The sequence below is a fragment of the Struthio camelus genome, chromosome 16 (genome assembly GCF_040807025.1).
Source record: "Struthio camelus isolate bStrCam1 chromosome 16, bStrCam1.hap1, whole genome shotgun sequence".
In the NCBI taxonomy this organism is placed as follows: domain Eukaryota; kingdom Metazoa; phylum Chordata; class Aves; order Struthioniformes; family Struthionidae; genus Struthio; species Struthio camelus.
Window position 1 is genome coordinate 6,876,941 of NC_090957.1, and position 12,650 is coordinate 6,889,590.

Sequence of the window (12,650 nt, forward strand, 5' to 3'; positions counted from 1 at the left end):
GTTTCCCAGCCCTGGTGCCTCAAGCAGGCCTTGAGGAGCCAGAGCTGAGCAAGTGTCCCTGCCTTGAGCCGCAGAGCGCAGCGGCTCTGCACGCTCCCTGCCGCGCAAGGGGCTTCAGCTTGGTCATGTGCTGCCTGCCTGGGCAGGACCCTCTTGGGGCTGCCAGGGAGGAGGGGGTGGGCAGGGGCAGGGCTGGCACACAGCTGGGGACCTCCAGGGCTGGCCCAGGCTACGGTGCTGCGGCCAAGGAAGTGCCACTGACAAGGCGCTCTGGGCCTGCAGCACTGCCGTGAGCATGTGGAAGGTGCTGATGGATAAGCCGATGCTTGCGCCGGACATGCTGCGGGAGCTGCTGAGCTTGCTGGAGGAGCGGCCACTGCGCAAGCAGTCCAGCTCCGACAGGGACAACAACTGCATCCTTCCGCTGGCCGTGAGTTAGGGGACGAGGCCTCCCGTGCCCCCAGGCTGGTGCCTGCCTCCCTGGGCCCCCTCCCCCTCTCCGCTGCCCGTGTGCCCCCAAGCAGGGACCTCTCCTGGGCCCATGGCTACAACATGGCCAGCGCCAGGCCTCCGACTGTGCCAGCGCACAGGGCTGCCAAGTGCTGCCTGGCCTCTCTGCACACCAACAGCCAGGCTGGCCATGCCCAGGAAATCTCCATCCGACGCTGTCCCTGCATCCGCCGACCTCGCTCAGCAGGCTGGAAAGCCAGGGTCGGGTTGGGGGCAAGGTGAGGGGCAGGAGTAGGGCTCCTGCAAAACCTGGGCAGGCAGCACGGCCTGGGACAGGGAGCCTGGCCGAGCGTGCACGCTACACGAAGCCTGCCGAGGTGATGGTCATGCTGAGGCAGGAAGGCTCACTGTGTACAACCAGGAGCTGAGGCCCAAGAGCCTGCGGGCGCTGGCCCTGGTCAGGCAGCCAGGCTGAGGCCTCCAGCTGCATTTCCCATGCTCCAAGGCTGTGCTCGAGCCTCCCACCTGGAGGGCTGTGGAAGCATGCTGGGGACTGCTCGGGAGTGAGAGGTGTGACTGAGTGTTTTCTGCAGGCAACGAGGGCACTGTGTGAGATCATCCGGGAGCCCGTCTGCCCAGAGGCGGTGAAGGCGTTTTTCCCCCAGCTCTTCCTGGCGCTGCTCTTGCAGATGGTCTTCACAGCAGAGTTCAGCCACCAGGAAGCAAATATCTTCTTGAGGGAATGCCAACGGGATGAGTCCCGTCCCACCAGCCACGTCAGGTGCTCGATCCCGCTCGCCCTGTCTCTGCGCTGCACCTGGAGGCAGGGCCGGGCTGCCAGTGTGACCTGGGCTTTGCTCTGCATGCAGGTGCGCCGTGCAGGCCATGAAAAGTCTGCTGCGCTGCACCCACTATGAGACCGTAGCCGTGACTGTTGAGAGGAAGGGCGGCTGGGACCTATTTCTGCATGCGGACACCTCCCAGAAGGGAGTGGTGGTGCTGGCCAGGTAGAGCCCTTTCCAGCCTGCTCTGGCCCAGCACCTCTTCCCTGGCTGTGGGGTGTGCCTCCCCATGTGCTTCTTGGTGGGGGAGGGGGAACGCCACTTCTCCAAGAAAGAGGCTGCAGCCTCAGCCCTTGTGGCAAGGGCTCGCCCAGCAGAAGGGCCCTGGGAGCTGCCATGCTGCCCAGCTTGGAGAGCTGCTGGGGGAGCAGGTGGTGTTAGGAGCTGTGGGAGAGGGTCGTGCGCAGGAGAACCTGGGGAGGGCCCAGGGGCACAGGAATCCAAAGCGGGCAGGAGAGGGGATGTGTGGGCAGGCCATGCCGCCTGGGCAGGAAGGCTGTTTCTCCGGTCTCCCACCAAAAGGAACGTAATGATGCCTGACGCTGACTTTCTAATGGCAAGGTGTGGTAGGGCAAGAGCAGTGCTCCATGAGCAAATGCCGCTGGCTGCAGGAGCTGCGTGCCAAGCAGAGCAATGCCAGAGGAGGTTTGCCTGCTCGGCTGAGGCCCAACACTGCCTTCTTGCCTCTGACAGAGCAATGAGGGGGGCTGCCAGTCACCTGCGTCGCTGGATCTTCCGCCAGCTGGCAAGGCTGCTGAGGAGGGAGGACCAGTTTCATCAGCTGCCCGTCATGGCTTTCTTTGTCGAGGTGGGCCTCATGGCAAGCAGTGCCTCTCTGGAGGGGCCTCTAAATGCTGTGCTCGCTTGTGCACATGCGTGTGGGGTGATGCTGGTGAATGGAGCTGGGGCAATGCATACGCTCCTGGTAGTAGCCCCGGCCTTGGCTCGTTTCTGCTGGGCGACCACTCGTAAGCACTTGTATTTCGTGCCTGCTTTGTGGCAGCTGTCTGTGTTCAATTGCTCCTCCAAGGGATGAGAACAAGAGGCTGCGGAGGGTTCAGGGGACGGGAGGAGGAGGCGAGCAGTGTGTGCAGTGTGCCGTGAGGCGCGGGGCTGGGAGCAGGGCCCAGGGGTGTCTGCACAATGCCTGCTGTGTTTGGGCTGAGCTTTGTGAGGGCCTGGTGCCCTTGCCCTGGATGGTGGGTGGGATGGAGAGCTGCACGCTGCAGGCAGTGCTGCCGGCTGTGCCAGTCTTTCAGTGCTGTGTCCATTTCAGCTGCTGGAATGCCCTGACCTTGCCGACATGGATGAGGAGGTCCTGCCACTCGTCCAGGGTTATGCGCAGAGTGAGAGCCTGGAGATGCGCAGACTGGCGTTCAGAGGCCTCGTGGCCCTGTTGAATAGACCCAAGATGGTGAGGAGGGGGGCAGGCGGGTGAAGCCATGCTGGCAGCCTGGGGCTTGACAGGAGACACTGGGTCAGAGAGTGGCTTGGACTTGGCTGGCAATCCGGAGGTGTGGTAGCTGCTCCCAAGTCTCCGCTGCCCCATTCATCTGCCCCGAGTGTCATGCCAGGCCCTTGGCCGTGCTGCACAAGGAGAAAGGCACCAGTGCCCAGCGGGAAGATCTGGGAGAGGGACAATGAGCTGGAGCACAGGGCCGGGCTAAGGCAGCCAGCTGCTCCTGGGCCTTGAGGCAGCAGCTTTGCTCCCTACAGAGGCCAGTGCATGCTGAGGGCCCCCTTGGAGATCTGTGCCCTGCACTGCAGCCTCTGTGCCCAAGGCCTGCGTGTGTGCAGAGCCCTGGCCCTGGCCACTGAGCCCTGATGGGAAAAGAGCAGGCAGAGCACTTTTGGGCGGGCGGGGGGCGGGGGGGGGGTCTGGCCTTGCTTCCCACAAAGAAAGTTGTGTGTTTCCCACAGAAAAGGAGAATGCAGAGCCTGCTCCCAGACAGCATGGAGTGGCTGCAGGATGCTTGCAGGGAAGTGCGTGTGGGAAGCCTGATGCTGCTGAGAAACATCCTCAGCTACCTGGAACAGAAGGGCTCCAACCCGATTGTTCTGCAGCTGGCCGAGAAGCTTCTGCCTCGCTTTGATGACGTAAGGCTGATGGGAGAGCCGGGGCTCTGCTGGTGTGTCCGGGGGTCCGTATGCGTGGTCTGGGTGCTGTGTGCCCCTCTGCATACGTGCCTGTTGGCACGTCCCCGCACAGGCCCTGCTGTATGTCAGGAAACCTTTTGCCCTGTGGTTCTCAGCCCATGCCCTGTGCTGGCCTTGGTGTCCAGGGCTGTGGGAGTAGAGCAAACCAGCCCCCTGTCTGCTCTCGGCTGCTGCGTCTCATGCTTGACTGCGTGCGGCGCTTGCCGTGGCCTGGGGCAGCGATGAGCAGAGAGGTAGGAGCAGGCTAGAGAGCGAGGGAGAGGCCGTGCCGCGGGGCTGTCCCTTTCTGTCCTCTTGTTGTGTGCGGGGGCCCTGATGGAGGCCTCGGGAAATCCAAGAAGCTCCCTCCAGAGGGAGAGGGAGACAGAGCCCAGGGAGGCTTGTCGTGCTGCTGCCGACAACCCTCATTGTCCAGGCTGCCTCAGCAGAGGCTTGTCCTCAGCTCCGACCTCTGGCCGGGCTGGGGGACAGTTGTGCCCGGAGAGGACGAGGCCTTGCCACGGCAAACGCTCTTGTCGGGCCCCGTTCCTGGAGTCGTTGCTGAGGCCTCCCCTCCTCTCCTCCCTGCCTGCAGGAAGACAGCAGAGTGCGAGAGCTCTCCATGCTCCTCTTCAAAGACCTGCTGGAGATTGTGGTGGGGAAGAACAAACGGAACCTGAAGCAGCATGCACAGAGGAGCCTGGTGCCGCTCTTCCTCCACATGAGTGACAAGGTGCAGAGAGTGGCCCAGGTAGGGAGCAGTGTTTTGGGGAAGCAATGCTGACATGCCGTGGGTGGAGGTGAGCAGCAAGGCAAGGGCTGCTGCCAAGTGTGCCTTGGAACGCATGGCAGCATGAGGTGCAGCTTCCTGTGTGCCGAAGGACAAGGCAGAGCTGCCTCTGCCTTCAGGGAGGGCCAGACCTAGTGGCACGCTGCGTCGTGCCATTTGGGGCTGGGAAAGGCTGGGAGCCTTGCCAAGACGAGGGGGACCCAGGGTGTCCTGCCGTGGCTGCGGTGGCATCTCCTGGTCTCTGTTGCTCTGCAGGCCTCTCAGGAAGCCCTGGTGAGCGCTGCACAGTTCCTCAAGTGGGAGGAGCTCAAGCAGCTGGCCAGAAGAGCGGAGACATGGAAGATCGGGGAGTGCGTGGTAAGGACGTGGCCAAAGCCCCCGGGGCCGCGGCGGGATGAGGCCTGCCGCCATGGCCAGTGGGCAGGGTGCACAGCTGTGCCCCTCACGCACTGCTGCAGCCCAGAGCCCTCTACTCTAAGTGCCCGCTGGGGTGCTGAAGGGGCCCCTGGCCTGGCTGGGCCTTGGCAGAAGCATGGCGGGGATCTCAGCACCTGCAGGCCCCGCTCTGCCCTCTGCTCCCTCTGAACCTGGCTACCAGCCAGCTTCTAGCTGGGAGGCGTGAACAGGAAGGAAGAGGAGGCCGGAGCTGGGAGGAGGGACAGGCCTGGCCTTCTGGGGAGGCTCGGTGCCAACCCCCTGTCCTTGTGCTGTCTGCAGCTGCTGAGGGACAGGAGCAGAGCGGAGCAACACCTGCGCCAGAGCCTGCCTTACCTGGAGAACCCGGACGCATCCTTGCGGGAGGCAGCTGTGAGGTTCATTGGTGAGCCACAAGCCCAGGGCCATGCCTGCCCACCCAGACGGGCACACAGGAGGGTCTTCAGTCCCTCCCACCGTCCCTGGGTCCTGCACCGTGGGGACGGGGCTGGGGCCAGCCTTGCCCAAGGGGAGCAGGCTGCATGGCCAAGCTGGCAAGGCCAGATGGGAGCTGTGCTGCTGGGGGCTTGCTGGGGAGTATGAGGGGTGAGTGGAGGTGTTTGCCTAGGGCTCATCGGGCAGCAAGTGAAGAAGCGGAGGAAGGAGAAGGTGCAGGAGCTGTGCACTGGTGAGTGAGAGCAGCGCTGTGTCAGGCAGCCCTGGCAGGGAGGAGGGAGGAGGCTGGGAAGTGAGCTGCAGTTCACTGGCCTGCCCCAGGTGAGGAAGGCTCTGTGTCCCTATGTGGGGGAGAGCAGGGGGTATTTGGGGCACATCTGGGGCTTGGCCGACCTGCAAGTGCCAGCTGATCCATTTGTCTTACCTGCTGCCTCCTCCGCATGGGAAGAGCTGAGTGGGGCTGGCCCTGCCTGGGGGGGGATTCCTGGGATCTCTGCAAAGGTGGGAGTCTGTTCTCAGCTCGGTGCCTTTCTCTCGCAGCCCTCCAGCCCCTGGAAAATGATGCAGAACCTTTAGTCCGTTGCCTGGTGTCACAGACCATCATGAACCTGAGGGTGCCAAGGAGAACATCAAGATTCCACCTCGGAGCACTGTGTCCCTGGCTCCCGAGAGCATGGGCGAGGTGGCACCCTCCCGCCAGGACGTGACTCTGTTTGAGCAGAGCTGACGCAGCTGTGCCAATGCCATGGTGCTGCACACCACGCACACACGCAAGTGTGCTGGAAGGTCTGGCTCATTGCTGGCATCTCCCGCAGCCCCAGGACAGCTCGACTCCTCAAGCACAGCCCCTGTTGTGCTACCGCTTCATGGCTTTGTTGGGCTTCCCGCAAAGATACAGCCCCGTTTCCTCAGCCGGAGTGAGTGTTCTTTTTTTAGGGAGCCAAAGGCAAGGGGCAAAACTTGCTGCCTGCATGAATCTGGCTTGTCCTGGGGGGGACGGGGTGTCCACTCGTTCCAATATGCCAGGCCAGCGTAGAGCGGCCTGACACACTTTGGTTTTGCTGCAAAGCGTCAACTGCTCTGCTGGCCCACAATAGCCAAGGGAAAGGGGGAGAAAAGCTTTGGCCTCCCCTGCCCTCTCCAGTCACCGCAGGGCAAGAGCAGGCCCCTGCTGTCTTCAGGGCTTGCATCTCAGGTGGAAGGGCAGAGCTGGGGTATGACATGCAGCTCTGTTTCTATCGCCACTGCCTACCCTGCGCATGCAGGCCTCAAGGCCGAACCGTCCATGAACTCCAGAATCATTGCTGAGCATGTAACGGCCAAACCCATTAAAAGCAGCTAATAAAGATACACAGCTAGCTCATGGGGCTAAAAAGTAGACTGCAGGGGACAAGATGGGATGCACGTGGGTTGGGGTTGACCTCGGAGGAGATAAGGGACTGTGGGAAACAAGGACATGGCAACCAGTGTGGGCTGAAGGCCAAGACCAACCAGAAGGAGAGTAAAGAAGACTCAGTAAAGAAGATTGGGGGAGACCTTCCCTGGCAGGTGGGAAATAAAACTGTAAAGGGTCTAATTAGGCCAGAATTCCTTTGTTCAAGGTCCCTCCCTGGAGGCACCCAGCTCCAGCAGTTACTATGCTGCACCATCATTTCAAGAAATAAAATTTTGCTGCTAGATGTGCGTGAGGCTCTGCTTCTTGGAAACCTAGGATCAAAGTGTTTCCACAGCACTTTGGCACCCCAGATGGCAGTGTAGCCAACCACCATTGCACCCTCTTGGCTCCAAACATCCAAATTTAGAAAAGGAAAAGGAACAAAAAGGAGAAAAAAGCCGTTACAGTCAAATCGATCCCTAGCTAGTTAGCTGTCCCTTTATGTCAGGATGATTGTCCATCTTACAATTAATGTGGGGGTTAACCCAAGGAAGGATCCTTCGATTCTAAGAAATGAGCTCTGCTACAGCTTATATTGGAAGATGAAAAGCCTCACTGAATGGATTATTGGTATGTGTGGGGATAATTGGATGTGGGACCGGCGAGATCCAAGGAGGACAAACGGCACCCTCTGTAAAACTACTCTTGCTGCAGCAGATATAGGTGTCCCAAATAACGCCCCAGGAGCTACTGCTCCGCCTTACACTCCTCCGGTGGCGCCTCCCGAAGATCTGTCTATCTGTCCCTCTCCTCCTCTTACTCAGACTTCCCCTCCTCCCGTGGCAGGCCTCCATCCTATGGTTGCTAATGTTTTACCTAATGCAGCAGCATTACAACCGAGTGCAGCGGGGGCGGGGTGGGGGGGCTAACCCCCCTCACGTGGTACTGCATGTATTTACTAGCCAACCCTGGAGTCCGAGTGATTGAGCATTGTGGGCAAGCAAAATGCCCAGGTTGAGGGAGGATGCGGAAAGGAGCGCTCAGCTGTTTTCTAATATATATGCACTGGGTATAATCCAAACTGGCGGGATACCCAAGTGCTCTTGAGAGAGTTGTTCTGACCAAACGAGCGAGATGATAAAATAGTTAATAAAGAGGCAAAGTTTGTACAACAGACTGGGGGAAACACAAATCGTTAGCCAGCAAACGATCCAAATTGGGATTACAATAACGCAGGGGACAGAGTCGCTTGCCAGACAGGACTCCGGAACTCGGTAGAAGCTATTAGAGCATGTAGCAAACTAGGAGTGGATTGGACTAGAGTGCAGGAGCGTAGACAGAGCTTGGACAAAGAGGCCAGGGATTTTGGGGGACGACTAGGGCAAGCCTTGTTGAACTATGGGGGAAGGACTTTCCAGAATTGGAATGATGCACTAGCCATTAGTGTCTTTGTCCATCAGGCCGCTCCGGATAGCCCAAAAGAGTTGAAGGAGCACATGCCAGGGTGGCAAGGAGAAACTTCACAAAGGATTTTAAGCGTGGCAGTATTGGTCTATGACGGGCGAGAGGAGAAACAGCAAGGGAAGCAAGCAAAGGAACGGAAAAAGGAAAACCAAGAAGAGGCTAATCTCTTAGCAGCAGCTTCAGCACGGAACTTGCAAATTAGAGGAAGGGGTAGAGGAAGAGACAGAGGAGGCCGAGGAAGGCTAGGGCAATGCCAAGGGCAAGGACGAGAAGGGGACAGGAGAAGATGGGCAGACAGTGAGGGACCGGAATGTTATTTCTGTGGCAATGTAGGACGTATGCAGAGAGAATGTCCCCTTTGTCCAAGAAGGCCCCCAGGAGTAAGGAGCCCCCAGGCAAGCGGATCAGCTTGGGAGGGTGGACAGTATTCACAATGACTAGAGACAGGGGAATCCAGAAACTCTGAGGAGAGAGAAATGTTTAGCATATTGTGTACATCTTCGAGATGCTGTCTCTTAGGGAGATACCTGCTTTTTCAAGAGCTGCAGACAAACTTCCAAAAGAGCAGTACCATCTTCATGTTTGCTTAACAGAAGGATTATCCTAGTTATCCTAGGCGGGCTTATCTCCTTCAGTGTTCTGCCTTCAATAACTAAAAATGGTAACGTAACTTCTTGTTTGTCATAATGCACTATTGGGAACGGGATTACAATCGAAAAAGAGGAATGCCTATACTTTGTGCTTCACGAATTAGTGCCCGGCTGCAAAAGCACAGCTGCATCTCAGTTCTTGAGTCTCCAAACCAAACCCGTGCAGTAAGGCTTTCTTAACAACCCAGCAACACCTGGGCGCCTTTTCATTAGATTATTTAATCTAAGGTAAACTTCACAAAAAAAAAAAAAAAGGGAGAAAAAGTGCCTCACATTCTCCTCTATGATGTGCACAAATACTCTACCCCAATATATGTATCCAGCAGGTGTGCTCATAGAAACCAAGGGAGGACTGTTGGAGAAGGAAATTGTAGCCGATTTAGCTTCCGCTTCGCATAAGTCTCACTCTTGCTTAGCATCAGTGCCTAAAGTAGATGAAGCCTGCAGGCCTCAAGGCTGAACTGTCCTTGAACTCCAGAAACATTGCGAAGGATGTGACCTTGCCAATGTTGTAACTGCCAAACCAGTTAAAACTAGCTGACAAAGATACAAAACTAGCTCATGAGGCTACAAAGTAGACTGCAGGAGACAAGATGGGATGCACGTGGGTTGGGCTTGACCTTGGAGGAGATAAGGGCCTGGGAGAAACAAGGACATGGCATCCAGCCTGGGCTGTAGGCCAGGAGCTGTCAGAAGGAGAGAGACACCAATCAGAAGGGGAGAGACCACCGACTCAGTAAAGAAGATTGGAGGAGGCCTTCACTGGCCGGTGGGAAAATAAAACTGTAAGGGGTCTAATTACCCCAGAATTTCTTTGTCCGGTGTCCTTCTCCAGAGGCACCCACTTCGAGCTGTTTCTATGCTGTAAAATCATTTAAATAAGTAATTATTTTATTTAAAATAATGCCCTGAAGCCTGCAGGCCGAAGCTTTTACCGAACCTGTGGGCTGCTGCTGACGCAACAACTGCAGAAGCAGCCAGAATCAGCCCTCCAACATACAGAACACAATGGACAGAGGTCACGGTTAGCCTCCGGATAAGATAAGGCACTTTGAAGCAGGAACACAGCAACCGTCCTCGGATGTAGACACAATCCATTTACAAGGAAAGAGACCAGCAACTCAGGAAAGAAGACTGGAAGAGACTGTCACTGGCAGGCGGGGAAATAAGACTGGAAGGAGTATAATTAGCCCAGAATGTCTTTGTTCTGGGTCCCTCTTTGGAGGCACCCAGCTCCAGCTGAAACAAACGATCGTATAAGAGTCTGACTCTGCCTTAGTGGTGAATGCCTGCGGACCTTTATAACACACCCATCTCGGAAGGACTGTCATTGAGCTCCATGGCTTGAGAGATAAAGTAGCCCCTGTAGCCACTAGAAAGGTTACTTGCTTTCCAGCAACTTTCCTGGTTATGCGGCCCTGACTAGCCAAAGGGATTGCATCCAAAAACATACATACACATCGAATACAAGCACAAGGATATTCCTCCTCAACTAGTCATTCATCAGTTCGGCCTACATCTTGATTTTCTCCCGAAGGAGGATTCACCCCTGACTGTGGCTGAATTCGTGCACAGCCTGGGCACTCACGCTGCATATGTCCTCACTTCCCACAATAATAACCCTCCCAAGAACCTAACCCAGGTGCAGAAGTTAATGGAATTCCCCTTCCTCCCCTCATGACTCCTCGTCCTGCTGCCATCCCACCCGTCCACCATCCAGAAAAAGAGCCACAACCTTGTTTAATCACAACCTCATGGGCAGAGAGGAACCTTCTCAAGTTCAACAAAGGCAAGTGCAGGGTCCTGCACCTAGGGAGGAAGAACTCCATGGCCCAGGACAGGCTGGGGGTTGACCTGCTGGAAAGAGGGTACAAGAGAGACATGGCCCTACTGGAGAGAGTCCGGCGGAGGGCTACAAAGATGATGAGGGGACTGCAGCATGTCTCCTGTGAAGAAAGGCTGCGAGAGCTCGGCCTGTAGAGCCTGGAGAAGACAAGACTGAGAGGGGATCTCAGTAGAGCCCAGTGACAGGACAAGAGGCAACGGGCACAAACTGAACCACAGGCAGTTCCATGTGCACAGGAGGAAAAACTTCTGGGCTGGGAGGGTGATGGAGCACTGGCACAGGTTGCCCAGAGAGGCTGTGCAGTCTCCTTCCCTGGAGATACTCAAAAGCCCTCTGGGTGGGGTCCTGGGCAATGTGCTCTGGAGGACCCTGCTTGAGCAGGGGGGTTGGACTAGATGATCTCCAGAGGTCCATTCCAACCTCAACCGTCCTGTGATCGGTGATTCTCCAGGACCTTGACAGTGTTTGCAAAGGAATTTGTGCAGCTACTGACACAAACCCCTCATCTAGGGGACTTCCTGTTGTAGACATGGCCCCACCCTAGGTTTCCGAGGAGCAGAGTCTCATGCACATATAGGAGCAGAATTAATTATTTCTTTGACATGAATTACAAGAATAAATGACAGTACAGGAAGTAACAGCTCGAGCTGGCTGCCTCCACGCAGGGACCCTGAACAAAGACATTCTGGGCTAATCAGACCCTTTGCAGTCTTATTTCCCCACCTGCCAGTGACAGTCTCCTCCAGTCTTCTTTTCTGAGTCACTGGTCTCTCCCCTTCTGACTGCTCTCTCTCTCCTTTGGACAGCTCCTGGCCTACAGCCCAGGCCCTTATCTCCTCCAGGGTCAACCCCAACCCACGTGCATCCCATCTTGTCTCCTGCATCCTATTTTACATCCTCATTAGCTGCTTTTGTAGCCTTAGTAGCTGGTCATAAATGGTTTTGCAGCTACATTGCCAGCAATGTTTCTCAAGTTCATTCACAGTTCGGCCTTGAGGCCCGCAGGCTTCATCTACTTTAGGCCCTGAGACTAAGCTGAAGCTAAATCAGATACAATGTCCTTCTCTGACACTTCCCATGGTGGGAGGGTGTCACTTACGTAGCCAACTTCAGACTTCCCACAAATCCAATCCCCACTTAGAAGTATTCTAAGAGAGAAGAGTCACTCTTGCATTGCTGTCCTTTCTCTCATCCATTGCATCTTTCTCCTCCCCCATTGCATTGAGCTCGACACGGTAGGTGGAAAGTCCACTGGACTCCACGGGAAGAACTCCACCTTTGCAGTTCTTTGTTCTTACAGATGTCATCCATTATCAGATTGCATTTCTCTGGGAAAGGGCAAAGGAGCAAGCCACCGCTTCAAACCAGCAATGCTTGCTGCACCAGCTGCAGCTCACCTGCGCAGCACATTCCCTCTACTGCTCATCGTTTCTGCTCCTGGAAGGATGGATTTCCAGCCTTCAGGTGCTTGCAGGAGTCCAGGGCATGCCTTAAAACAAAGGCCAGCCTGTGGCGCCCTTTGTGCTGAGATTCATCCAGCTTTCTTGGCAACACCTGTGGTCAGTCACAGCCAGGCTTCTGCCCTCAACCTTCTTCCATTGTGCGGATGTATTGCTTGGCCACAACGCAATAAGCAGAGAGAGTTCCACTTCTTGGAATAGGTGCTAGCATGCCACACTAGAAAGCACAGCGGTGCCTCTGTCAACATCAACACCTACCGGTGGGAAAAGAGCCTTCTAGGCTGAAATCGACTCACGTATGAAGGTCAAAGAACACCAACTCAAGGGTTTGGAAAAGAAAGAGTGCTTTTCTCCTCAAAACAAACAAAAAAAAACCCTCAGTTTTCATACAGTCCTCCCAGAGAAATTGCTCCTTGAGTTCACACGAGGTTAGCTGTTTTGCTTTTGTAAAACACAGGGAAAAGGTTTTAGGTTTTACAACAATTTCTTTTAGACAACGGGCAGGCATCCTTTTCCAGCTCCAACCGTGCCAGCTGAACGGGCCAACATCCTCCTACTTGCAGGAGTGGAGGGCATAATTTCTACACCGTACAACGTGCTCCAGCCTGAAGCAGTCCAGGCTGCTCACCAGCTCTTTGCCCGACGTCCGTGTGGTTTTCCGCCCACTTGGGAGCCCGGCCACGGCCCCGGGGGCCAGCAGAACTGGCAAGGCCAATAATCTGTGCCGTGCAGAGAAGGGGCCAGGTGCCGGGCGGGAGAAGGGGTTG

General features: G+C 56.3%; 1 protein-coding gene across 1 annotated transcript; it reads left to right on the top strand.

Annotated features, from left to right (window-relative positions):
* The first annotated feature begins 1,991 nt into the window (after positions 1-1,991).
* On the top strand, positions 1,992-6,763 carry LOC138061269 (maestro heat-like repeat-containing protein family member 7). Its single transcript, XM_068910330.1, has 7 exons — positions 1,992-2,100; positions 2,569-2,706; positions 3,213-3,389; positions 4,024-4,179; positions 4,474-4,575; positions 4,936-5,038; positions 5,629-6,763. The coding sequence occupies exons 1-7, from the start codon at positions 2,083-2,085 to the stop codon at positions 5,793-5,795; spliced, it is 861 nt and encodes a 286-aa protein (XP_068766431.1). The 5' UTR covers positions 1,992-2,082; the 3' UTR covers positions 5,796-6,763.
* Positions 6,764-12,650: the final 5,887 nt, after the last annotated feature.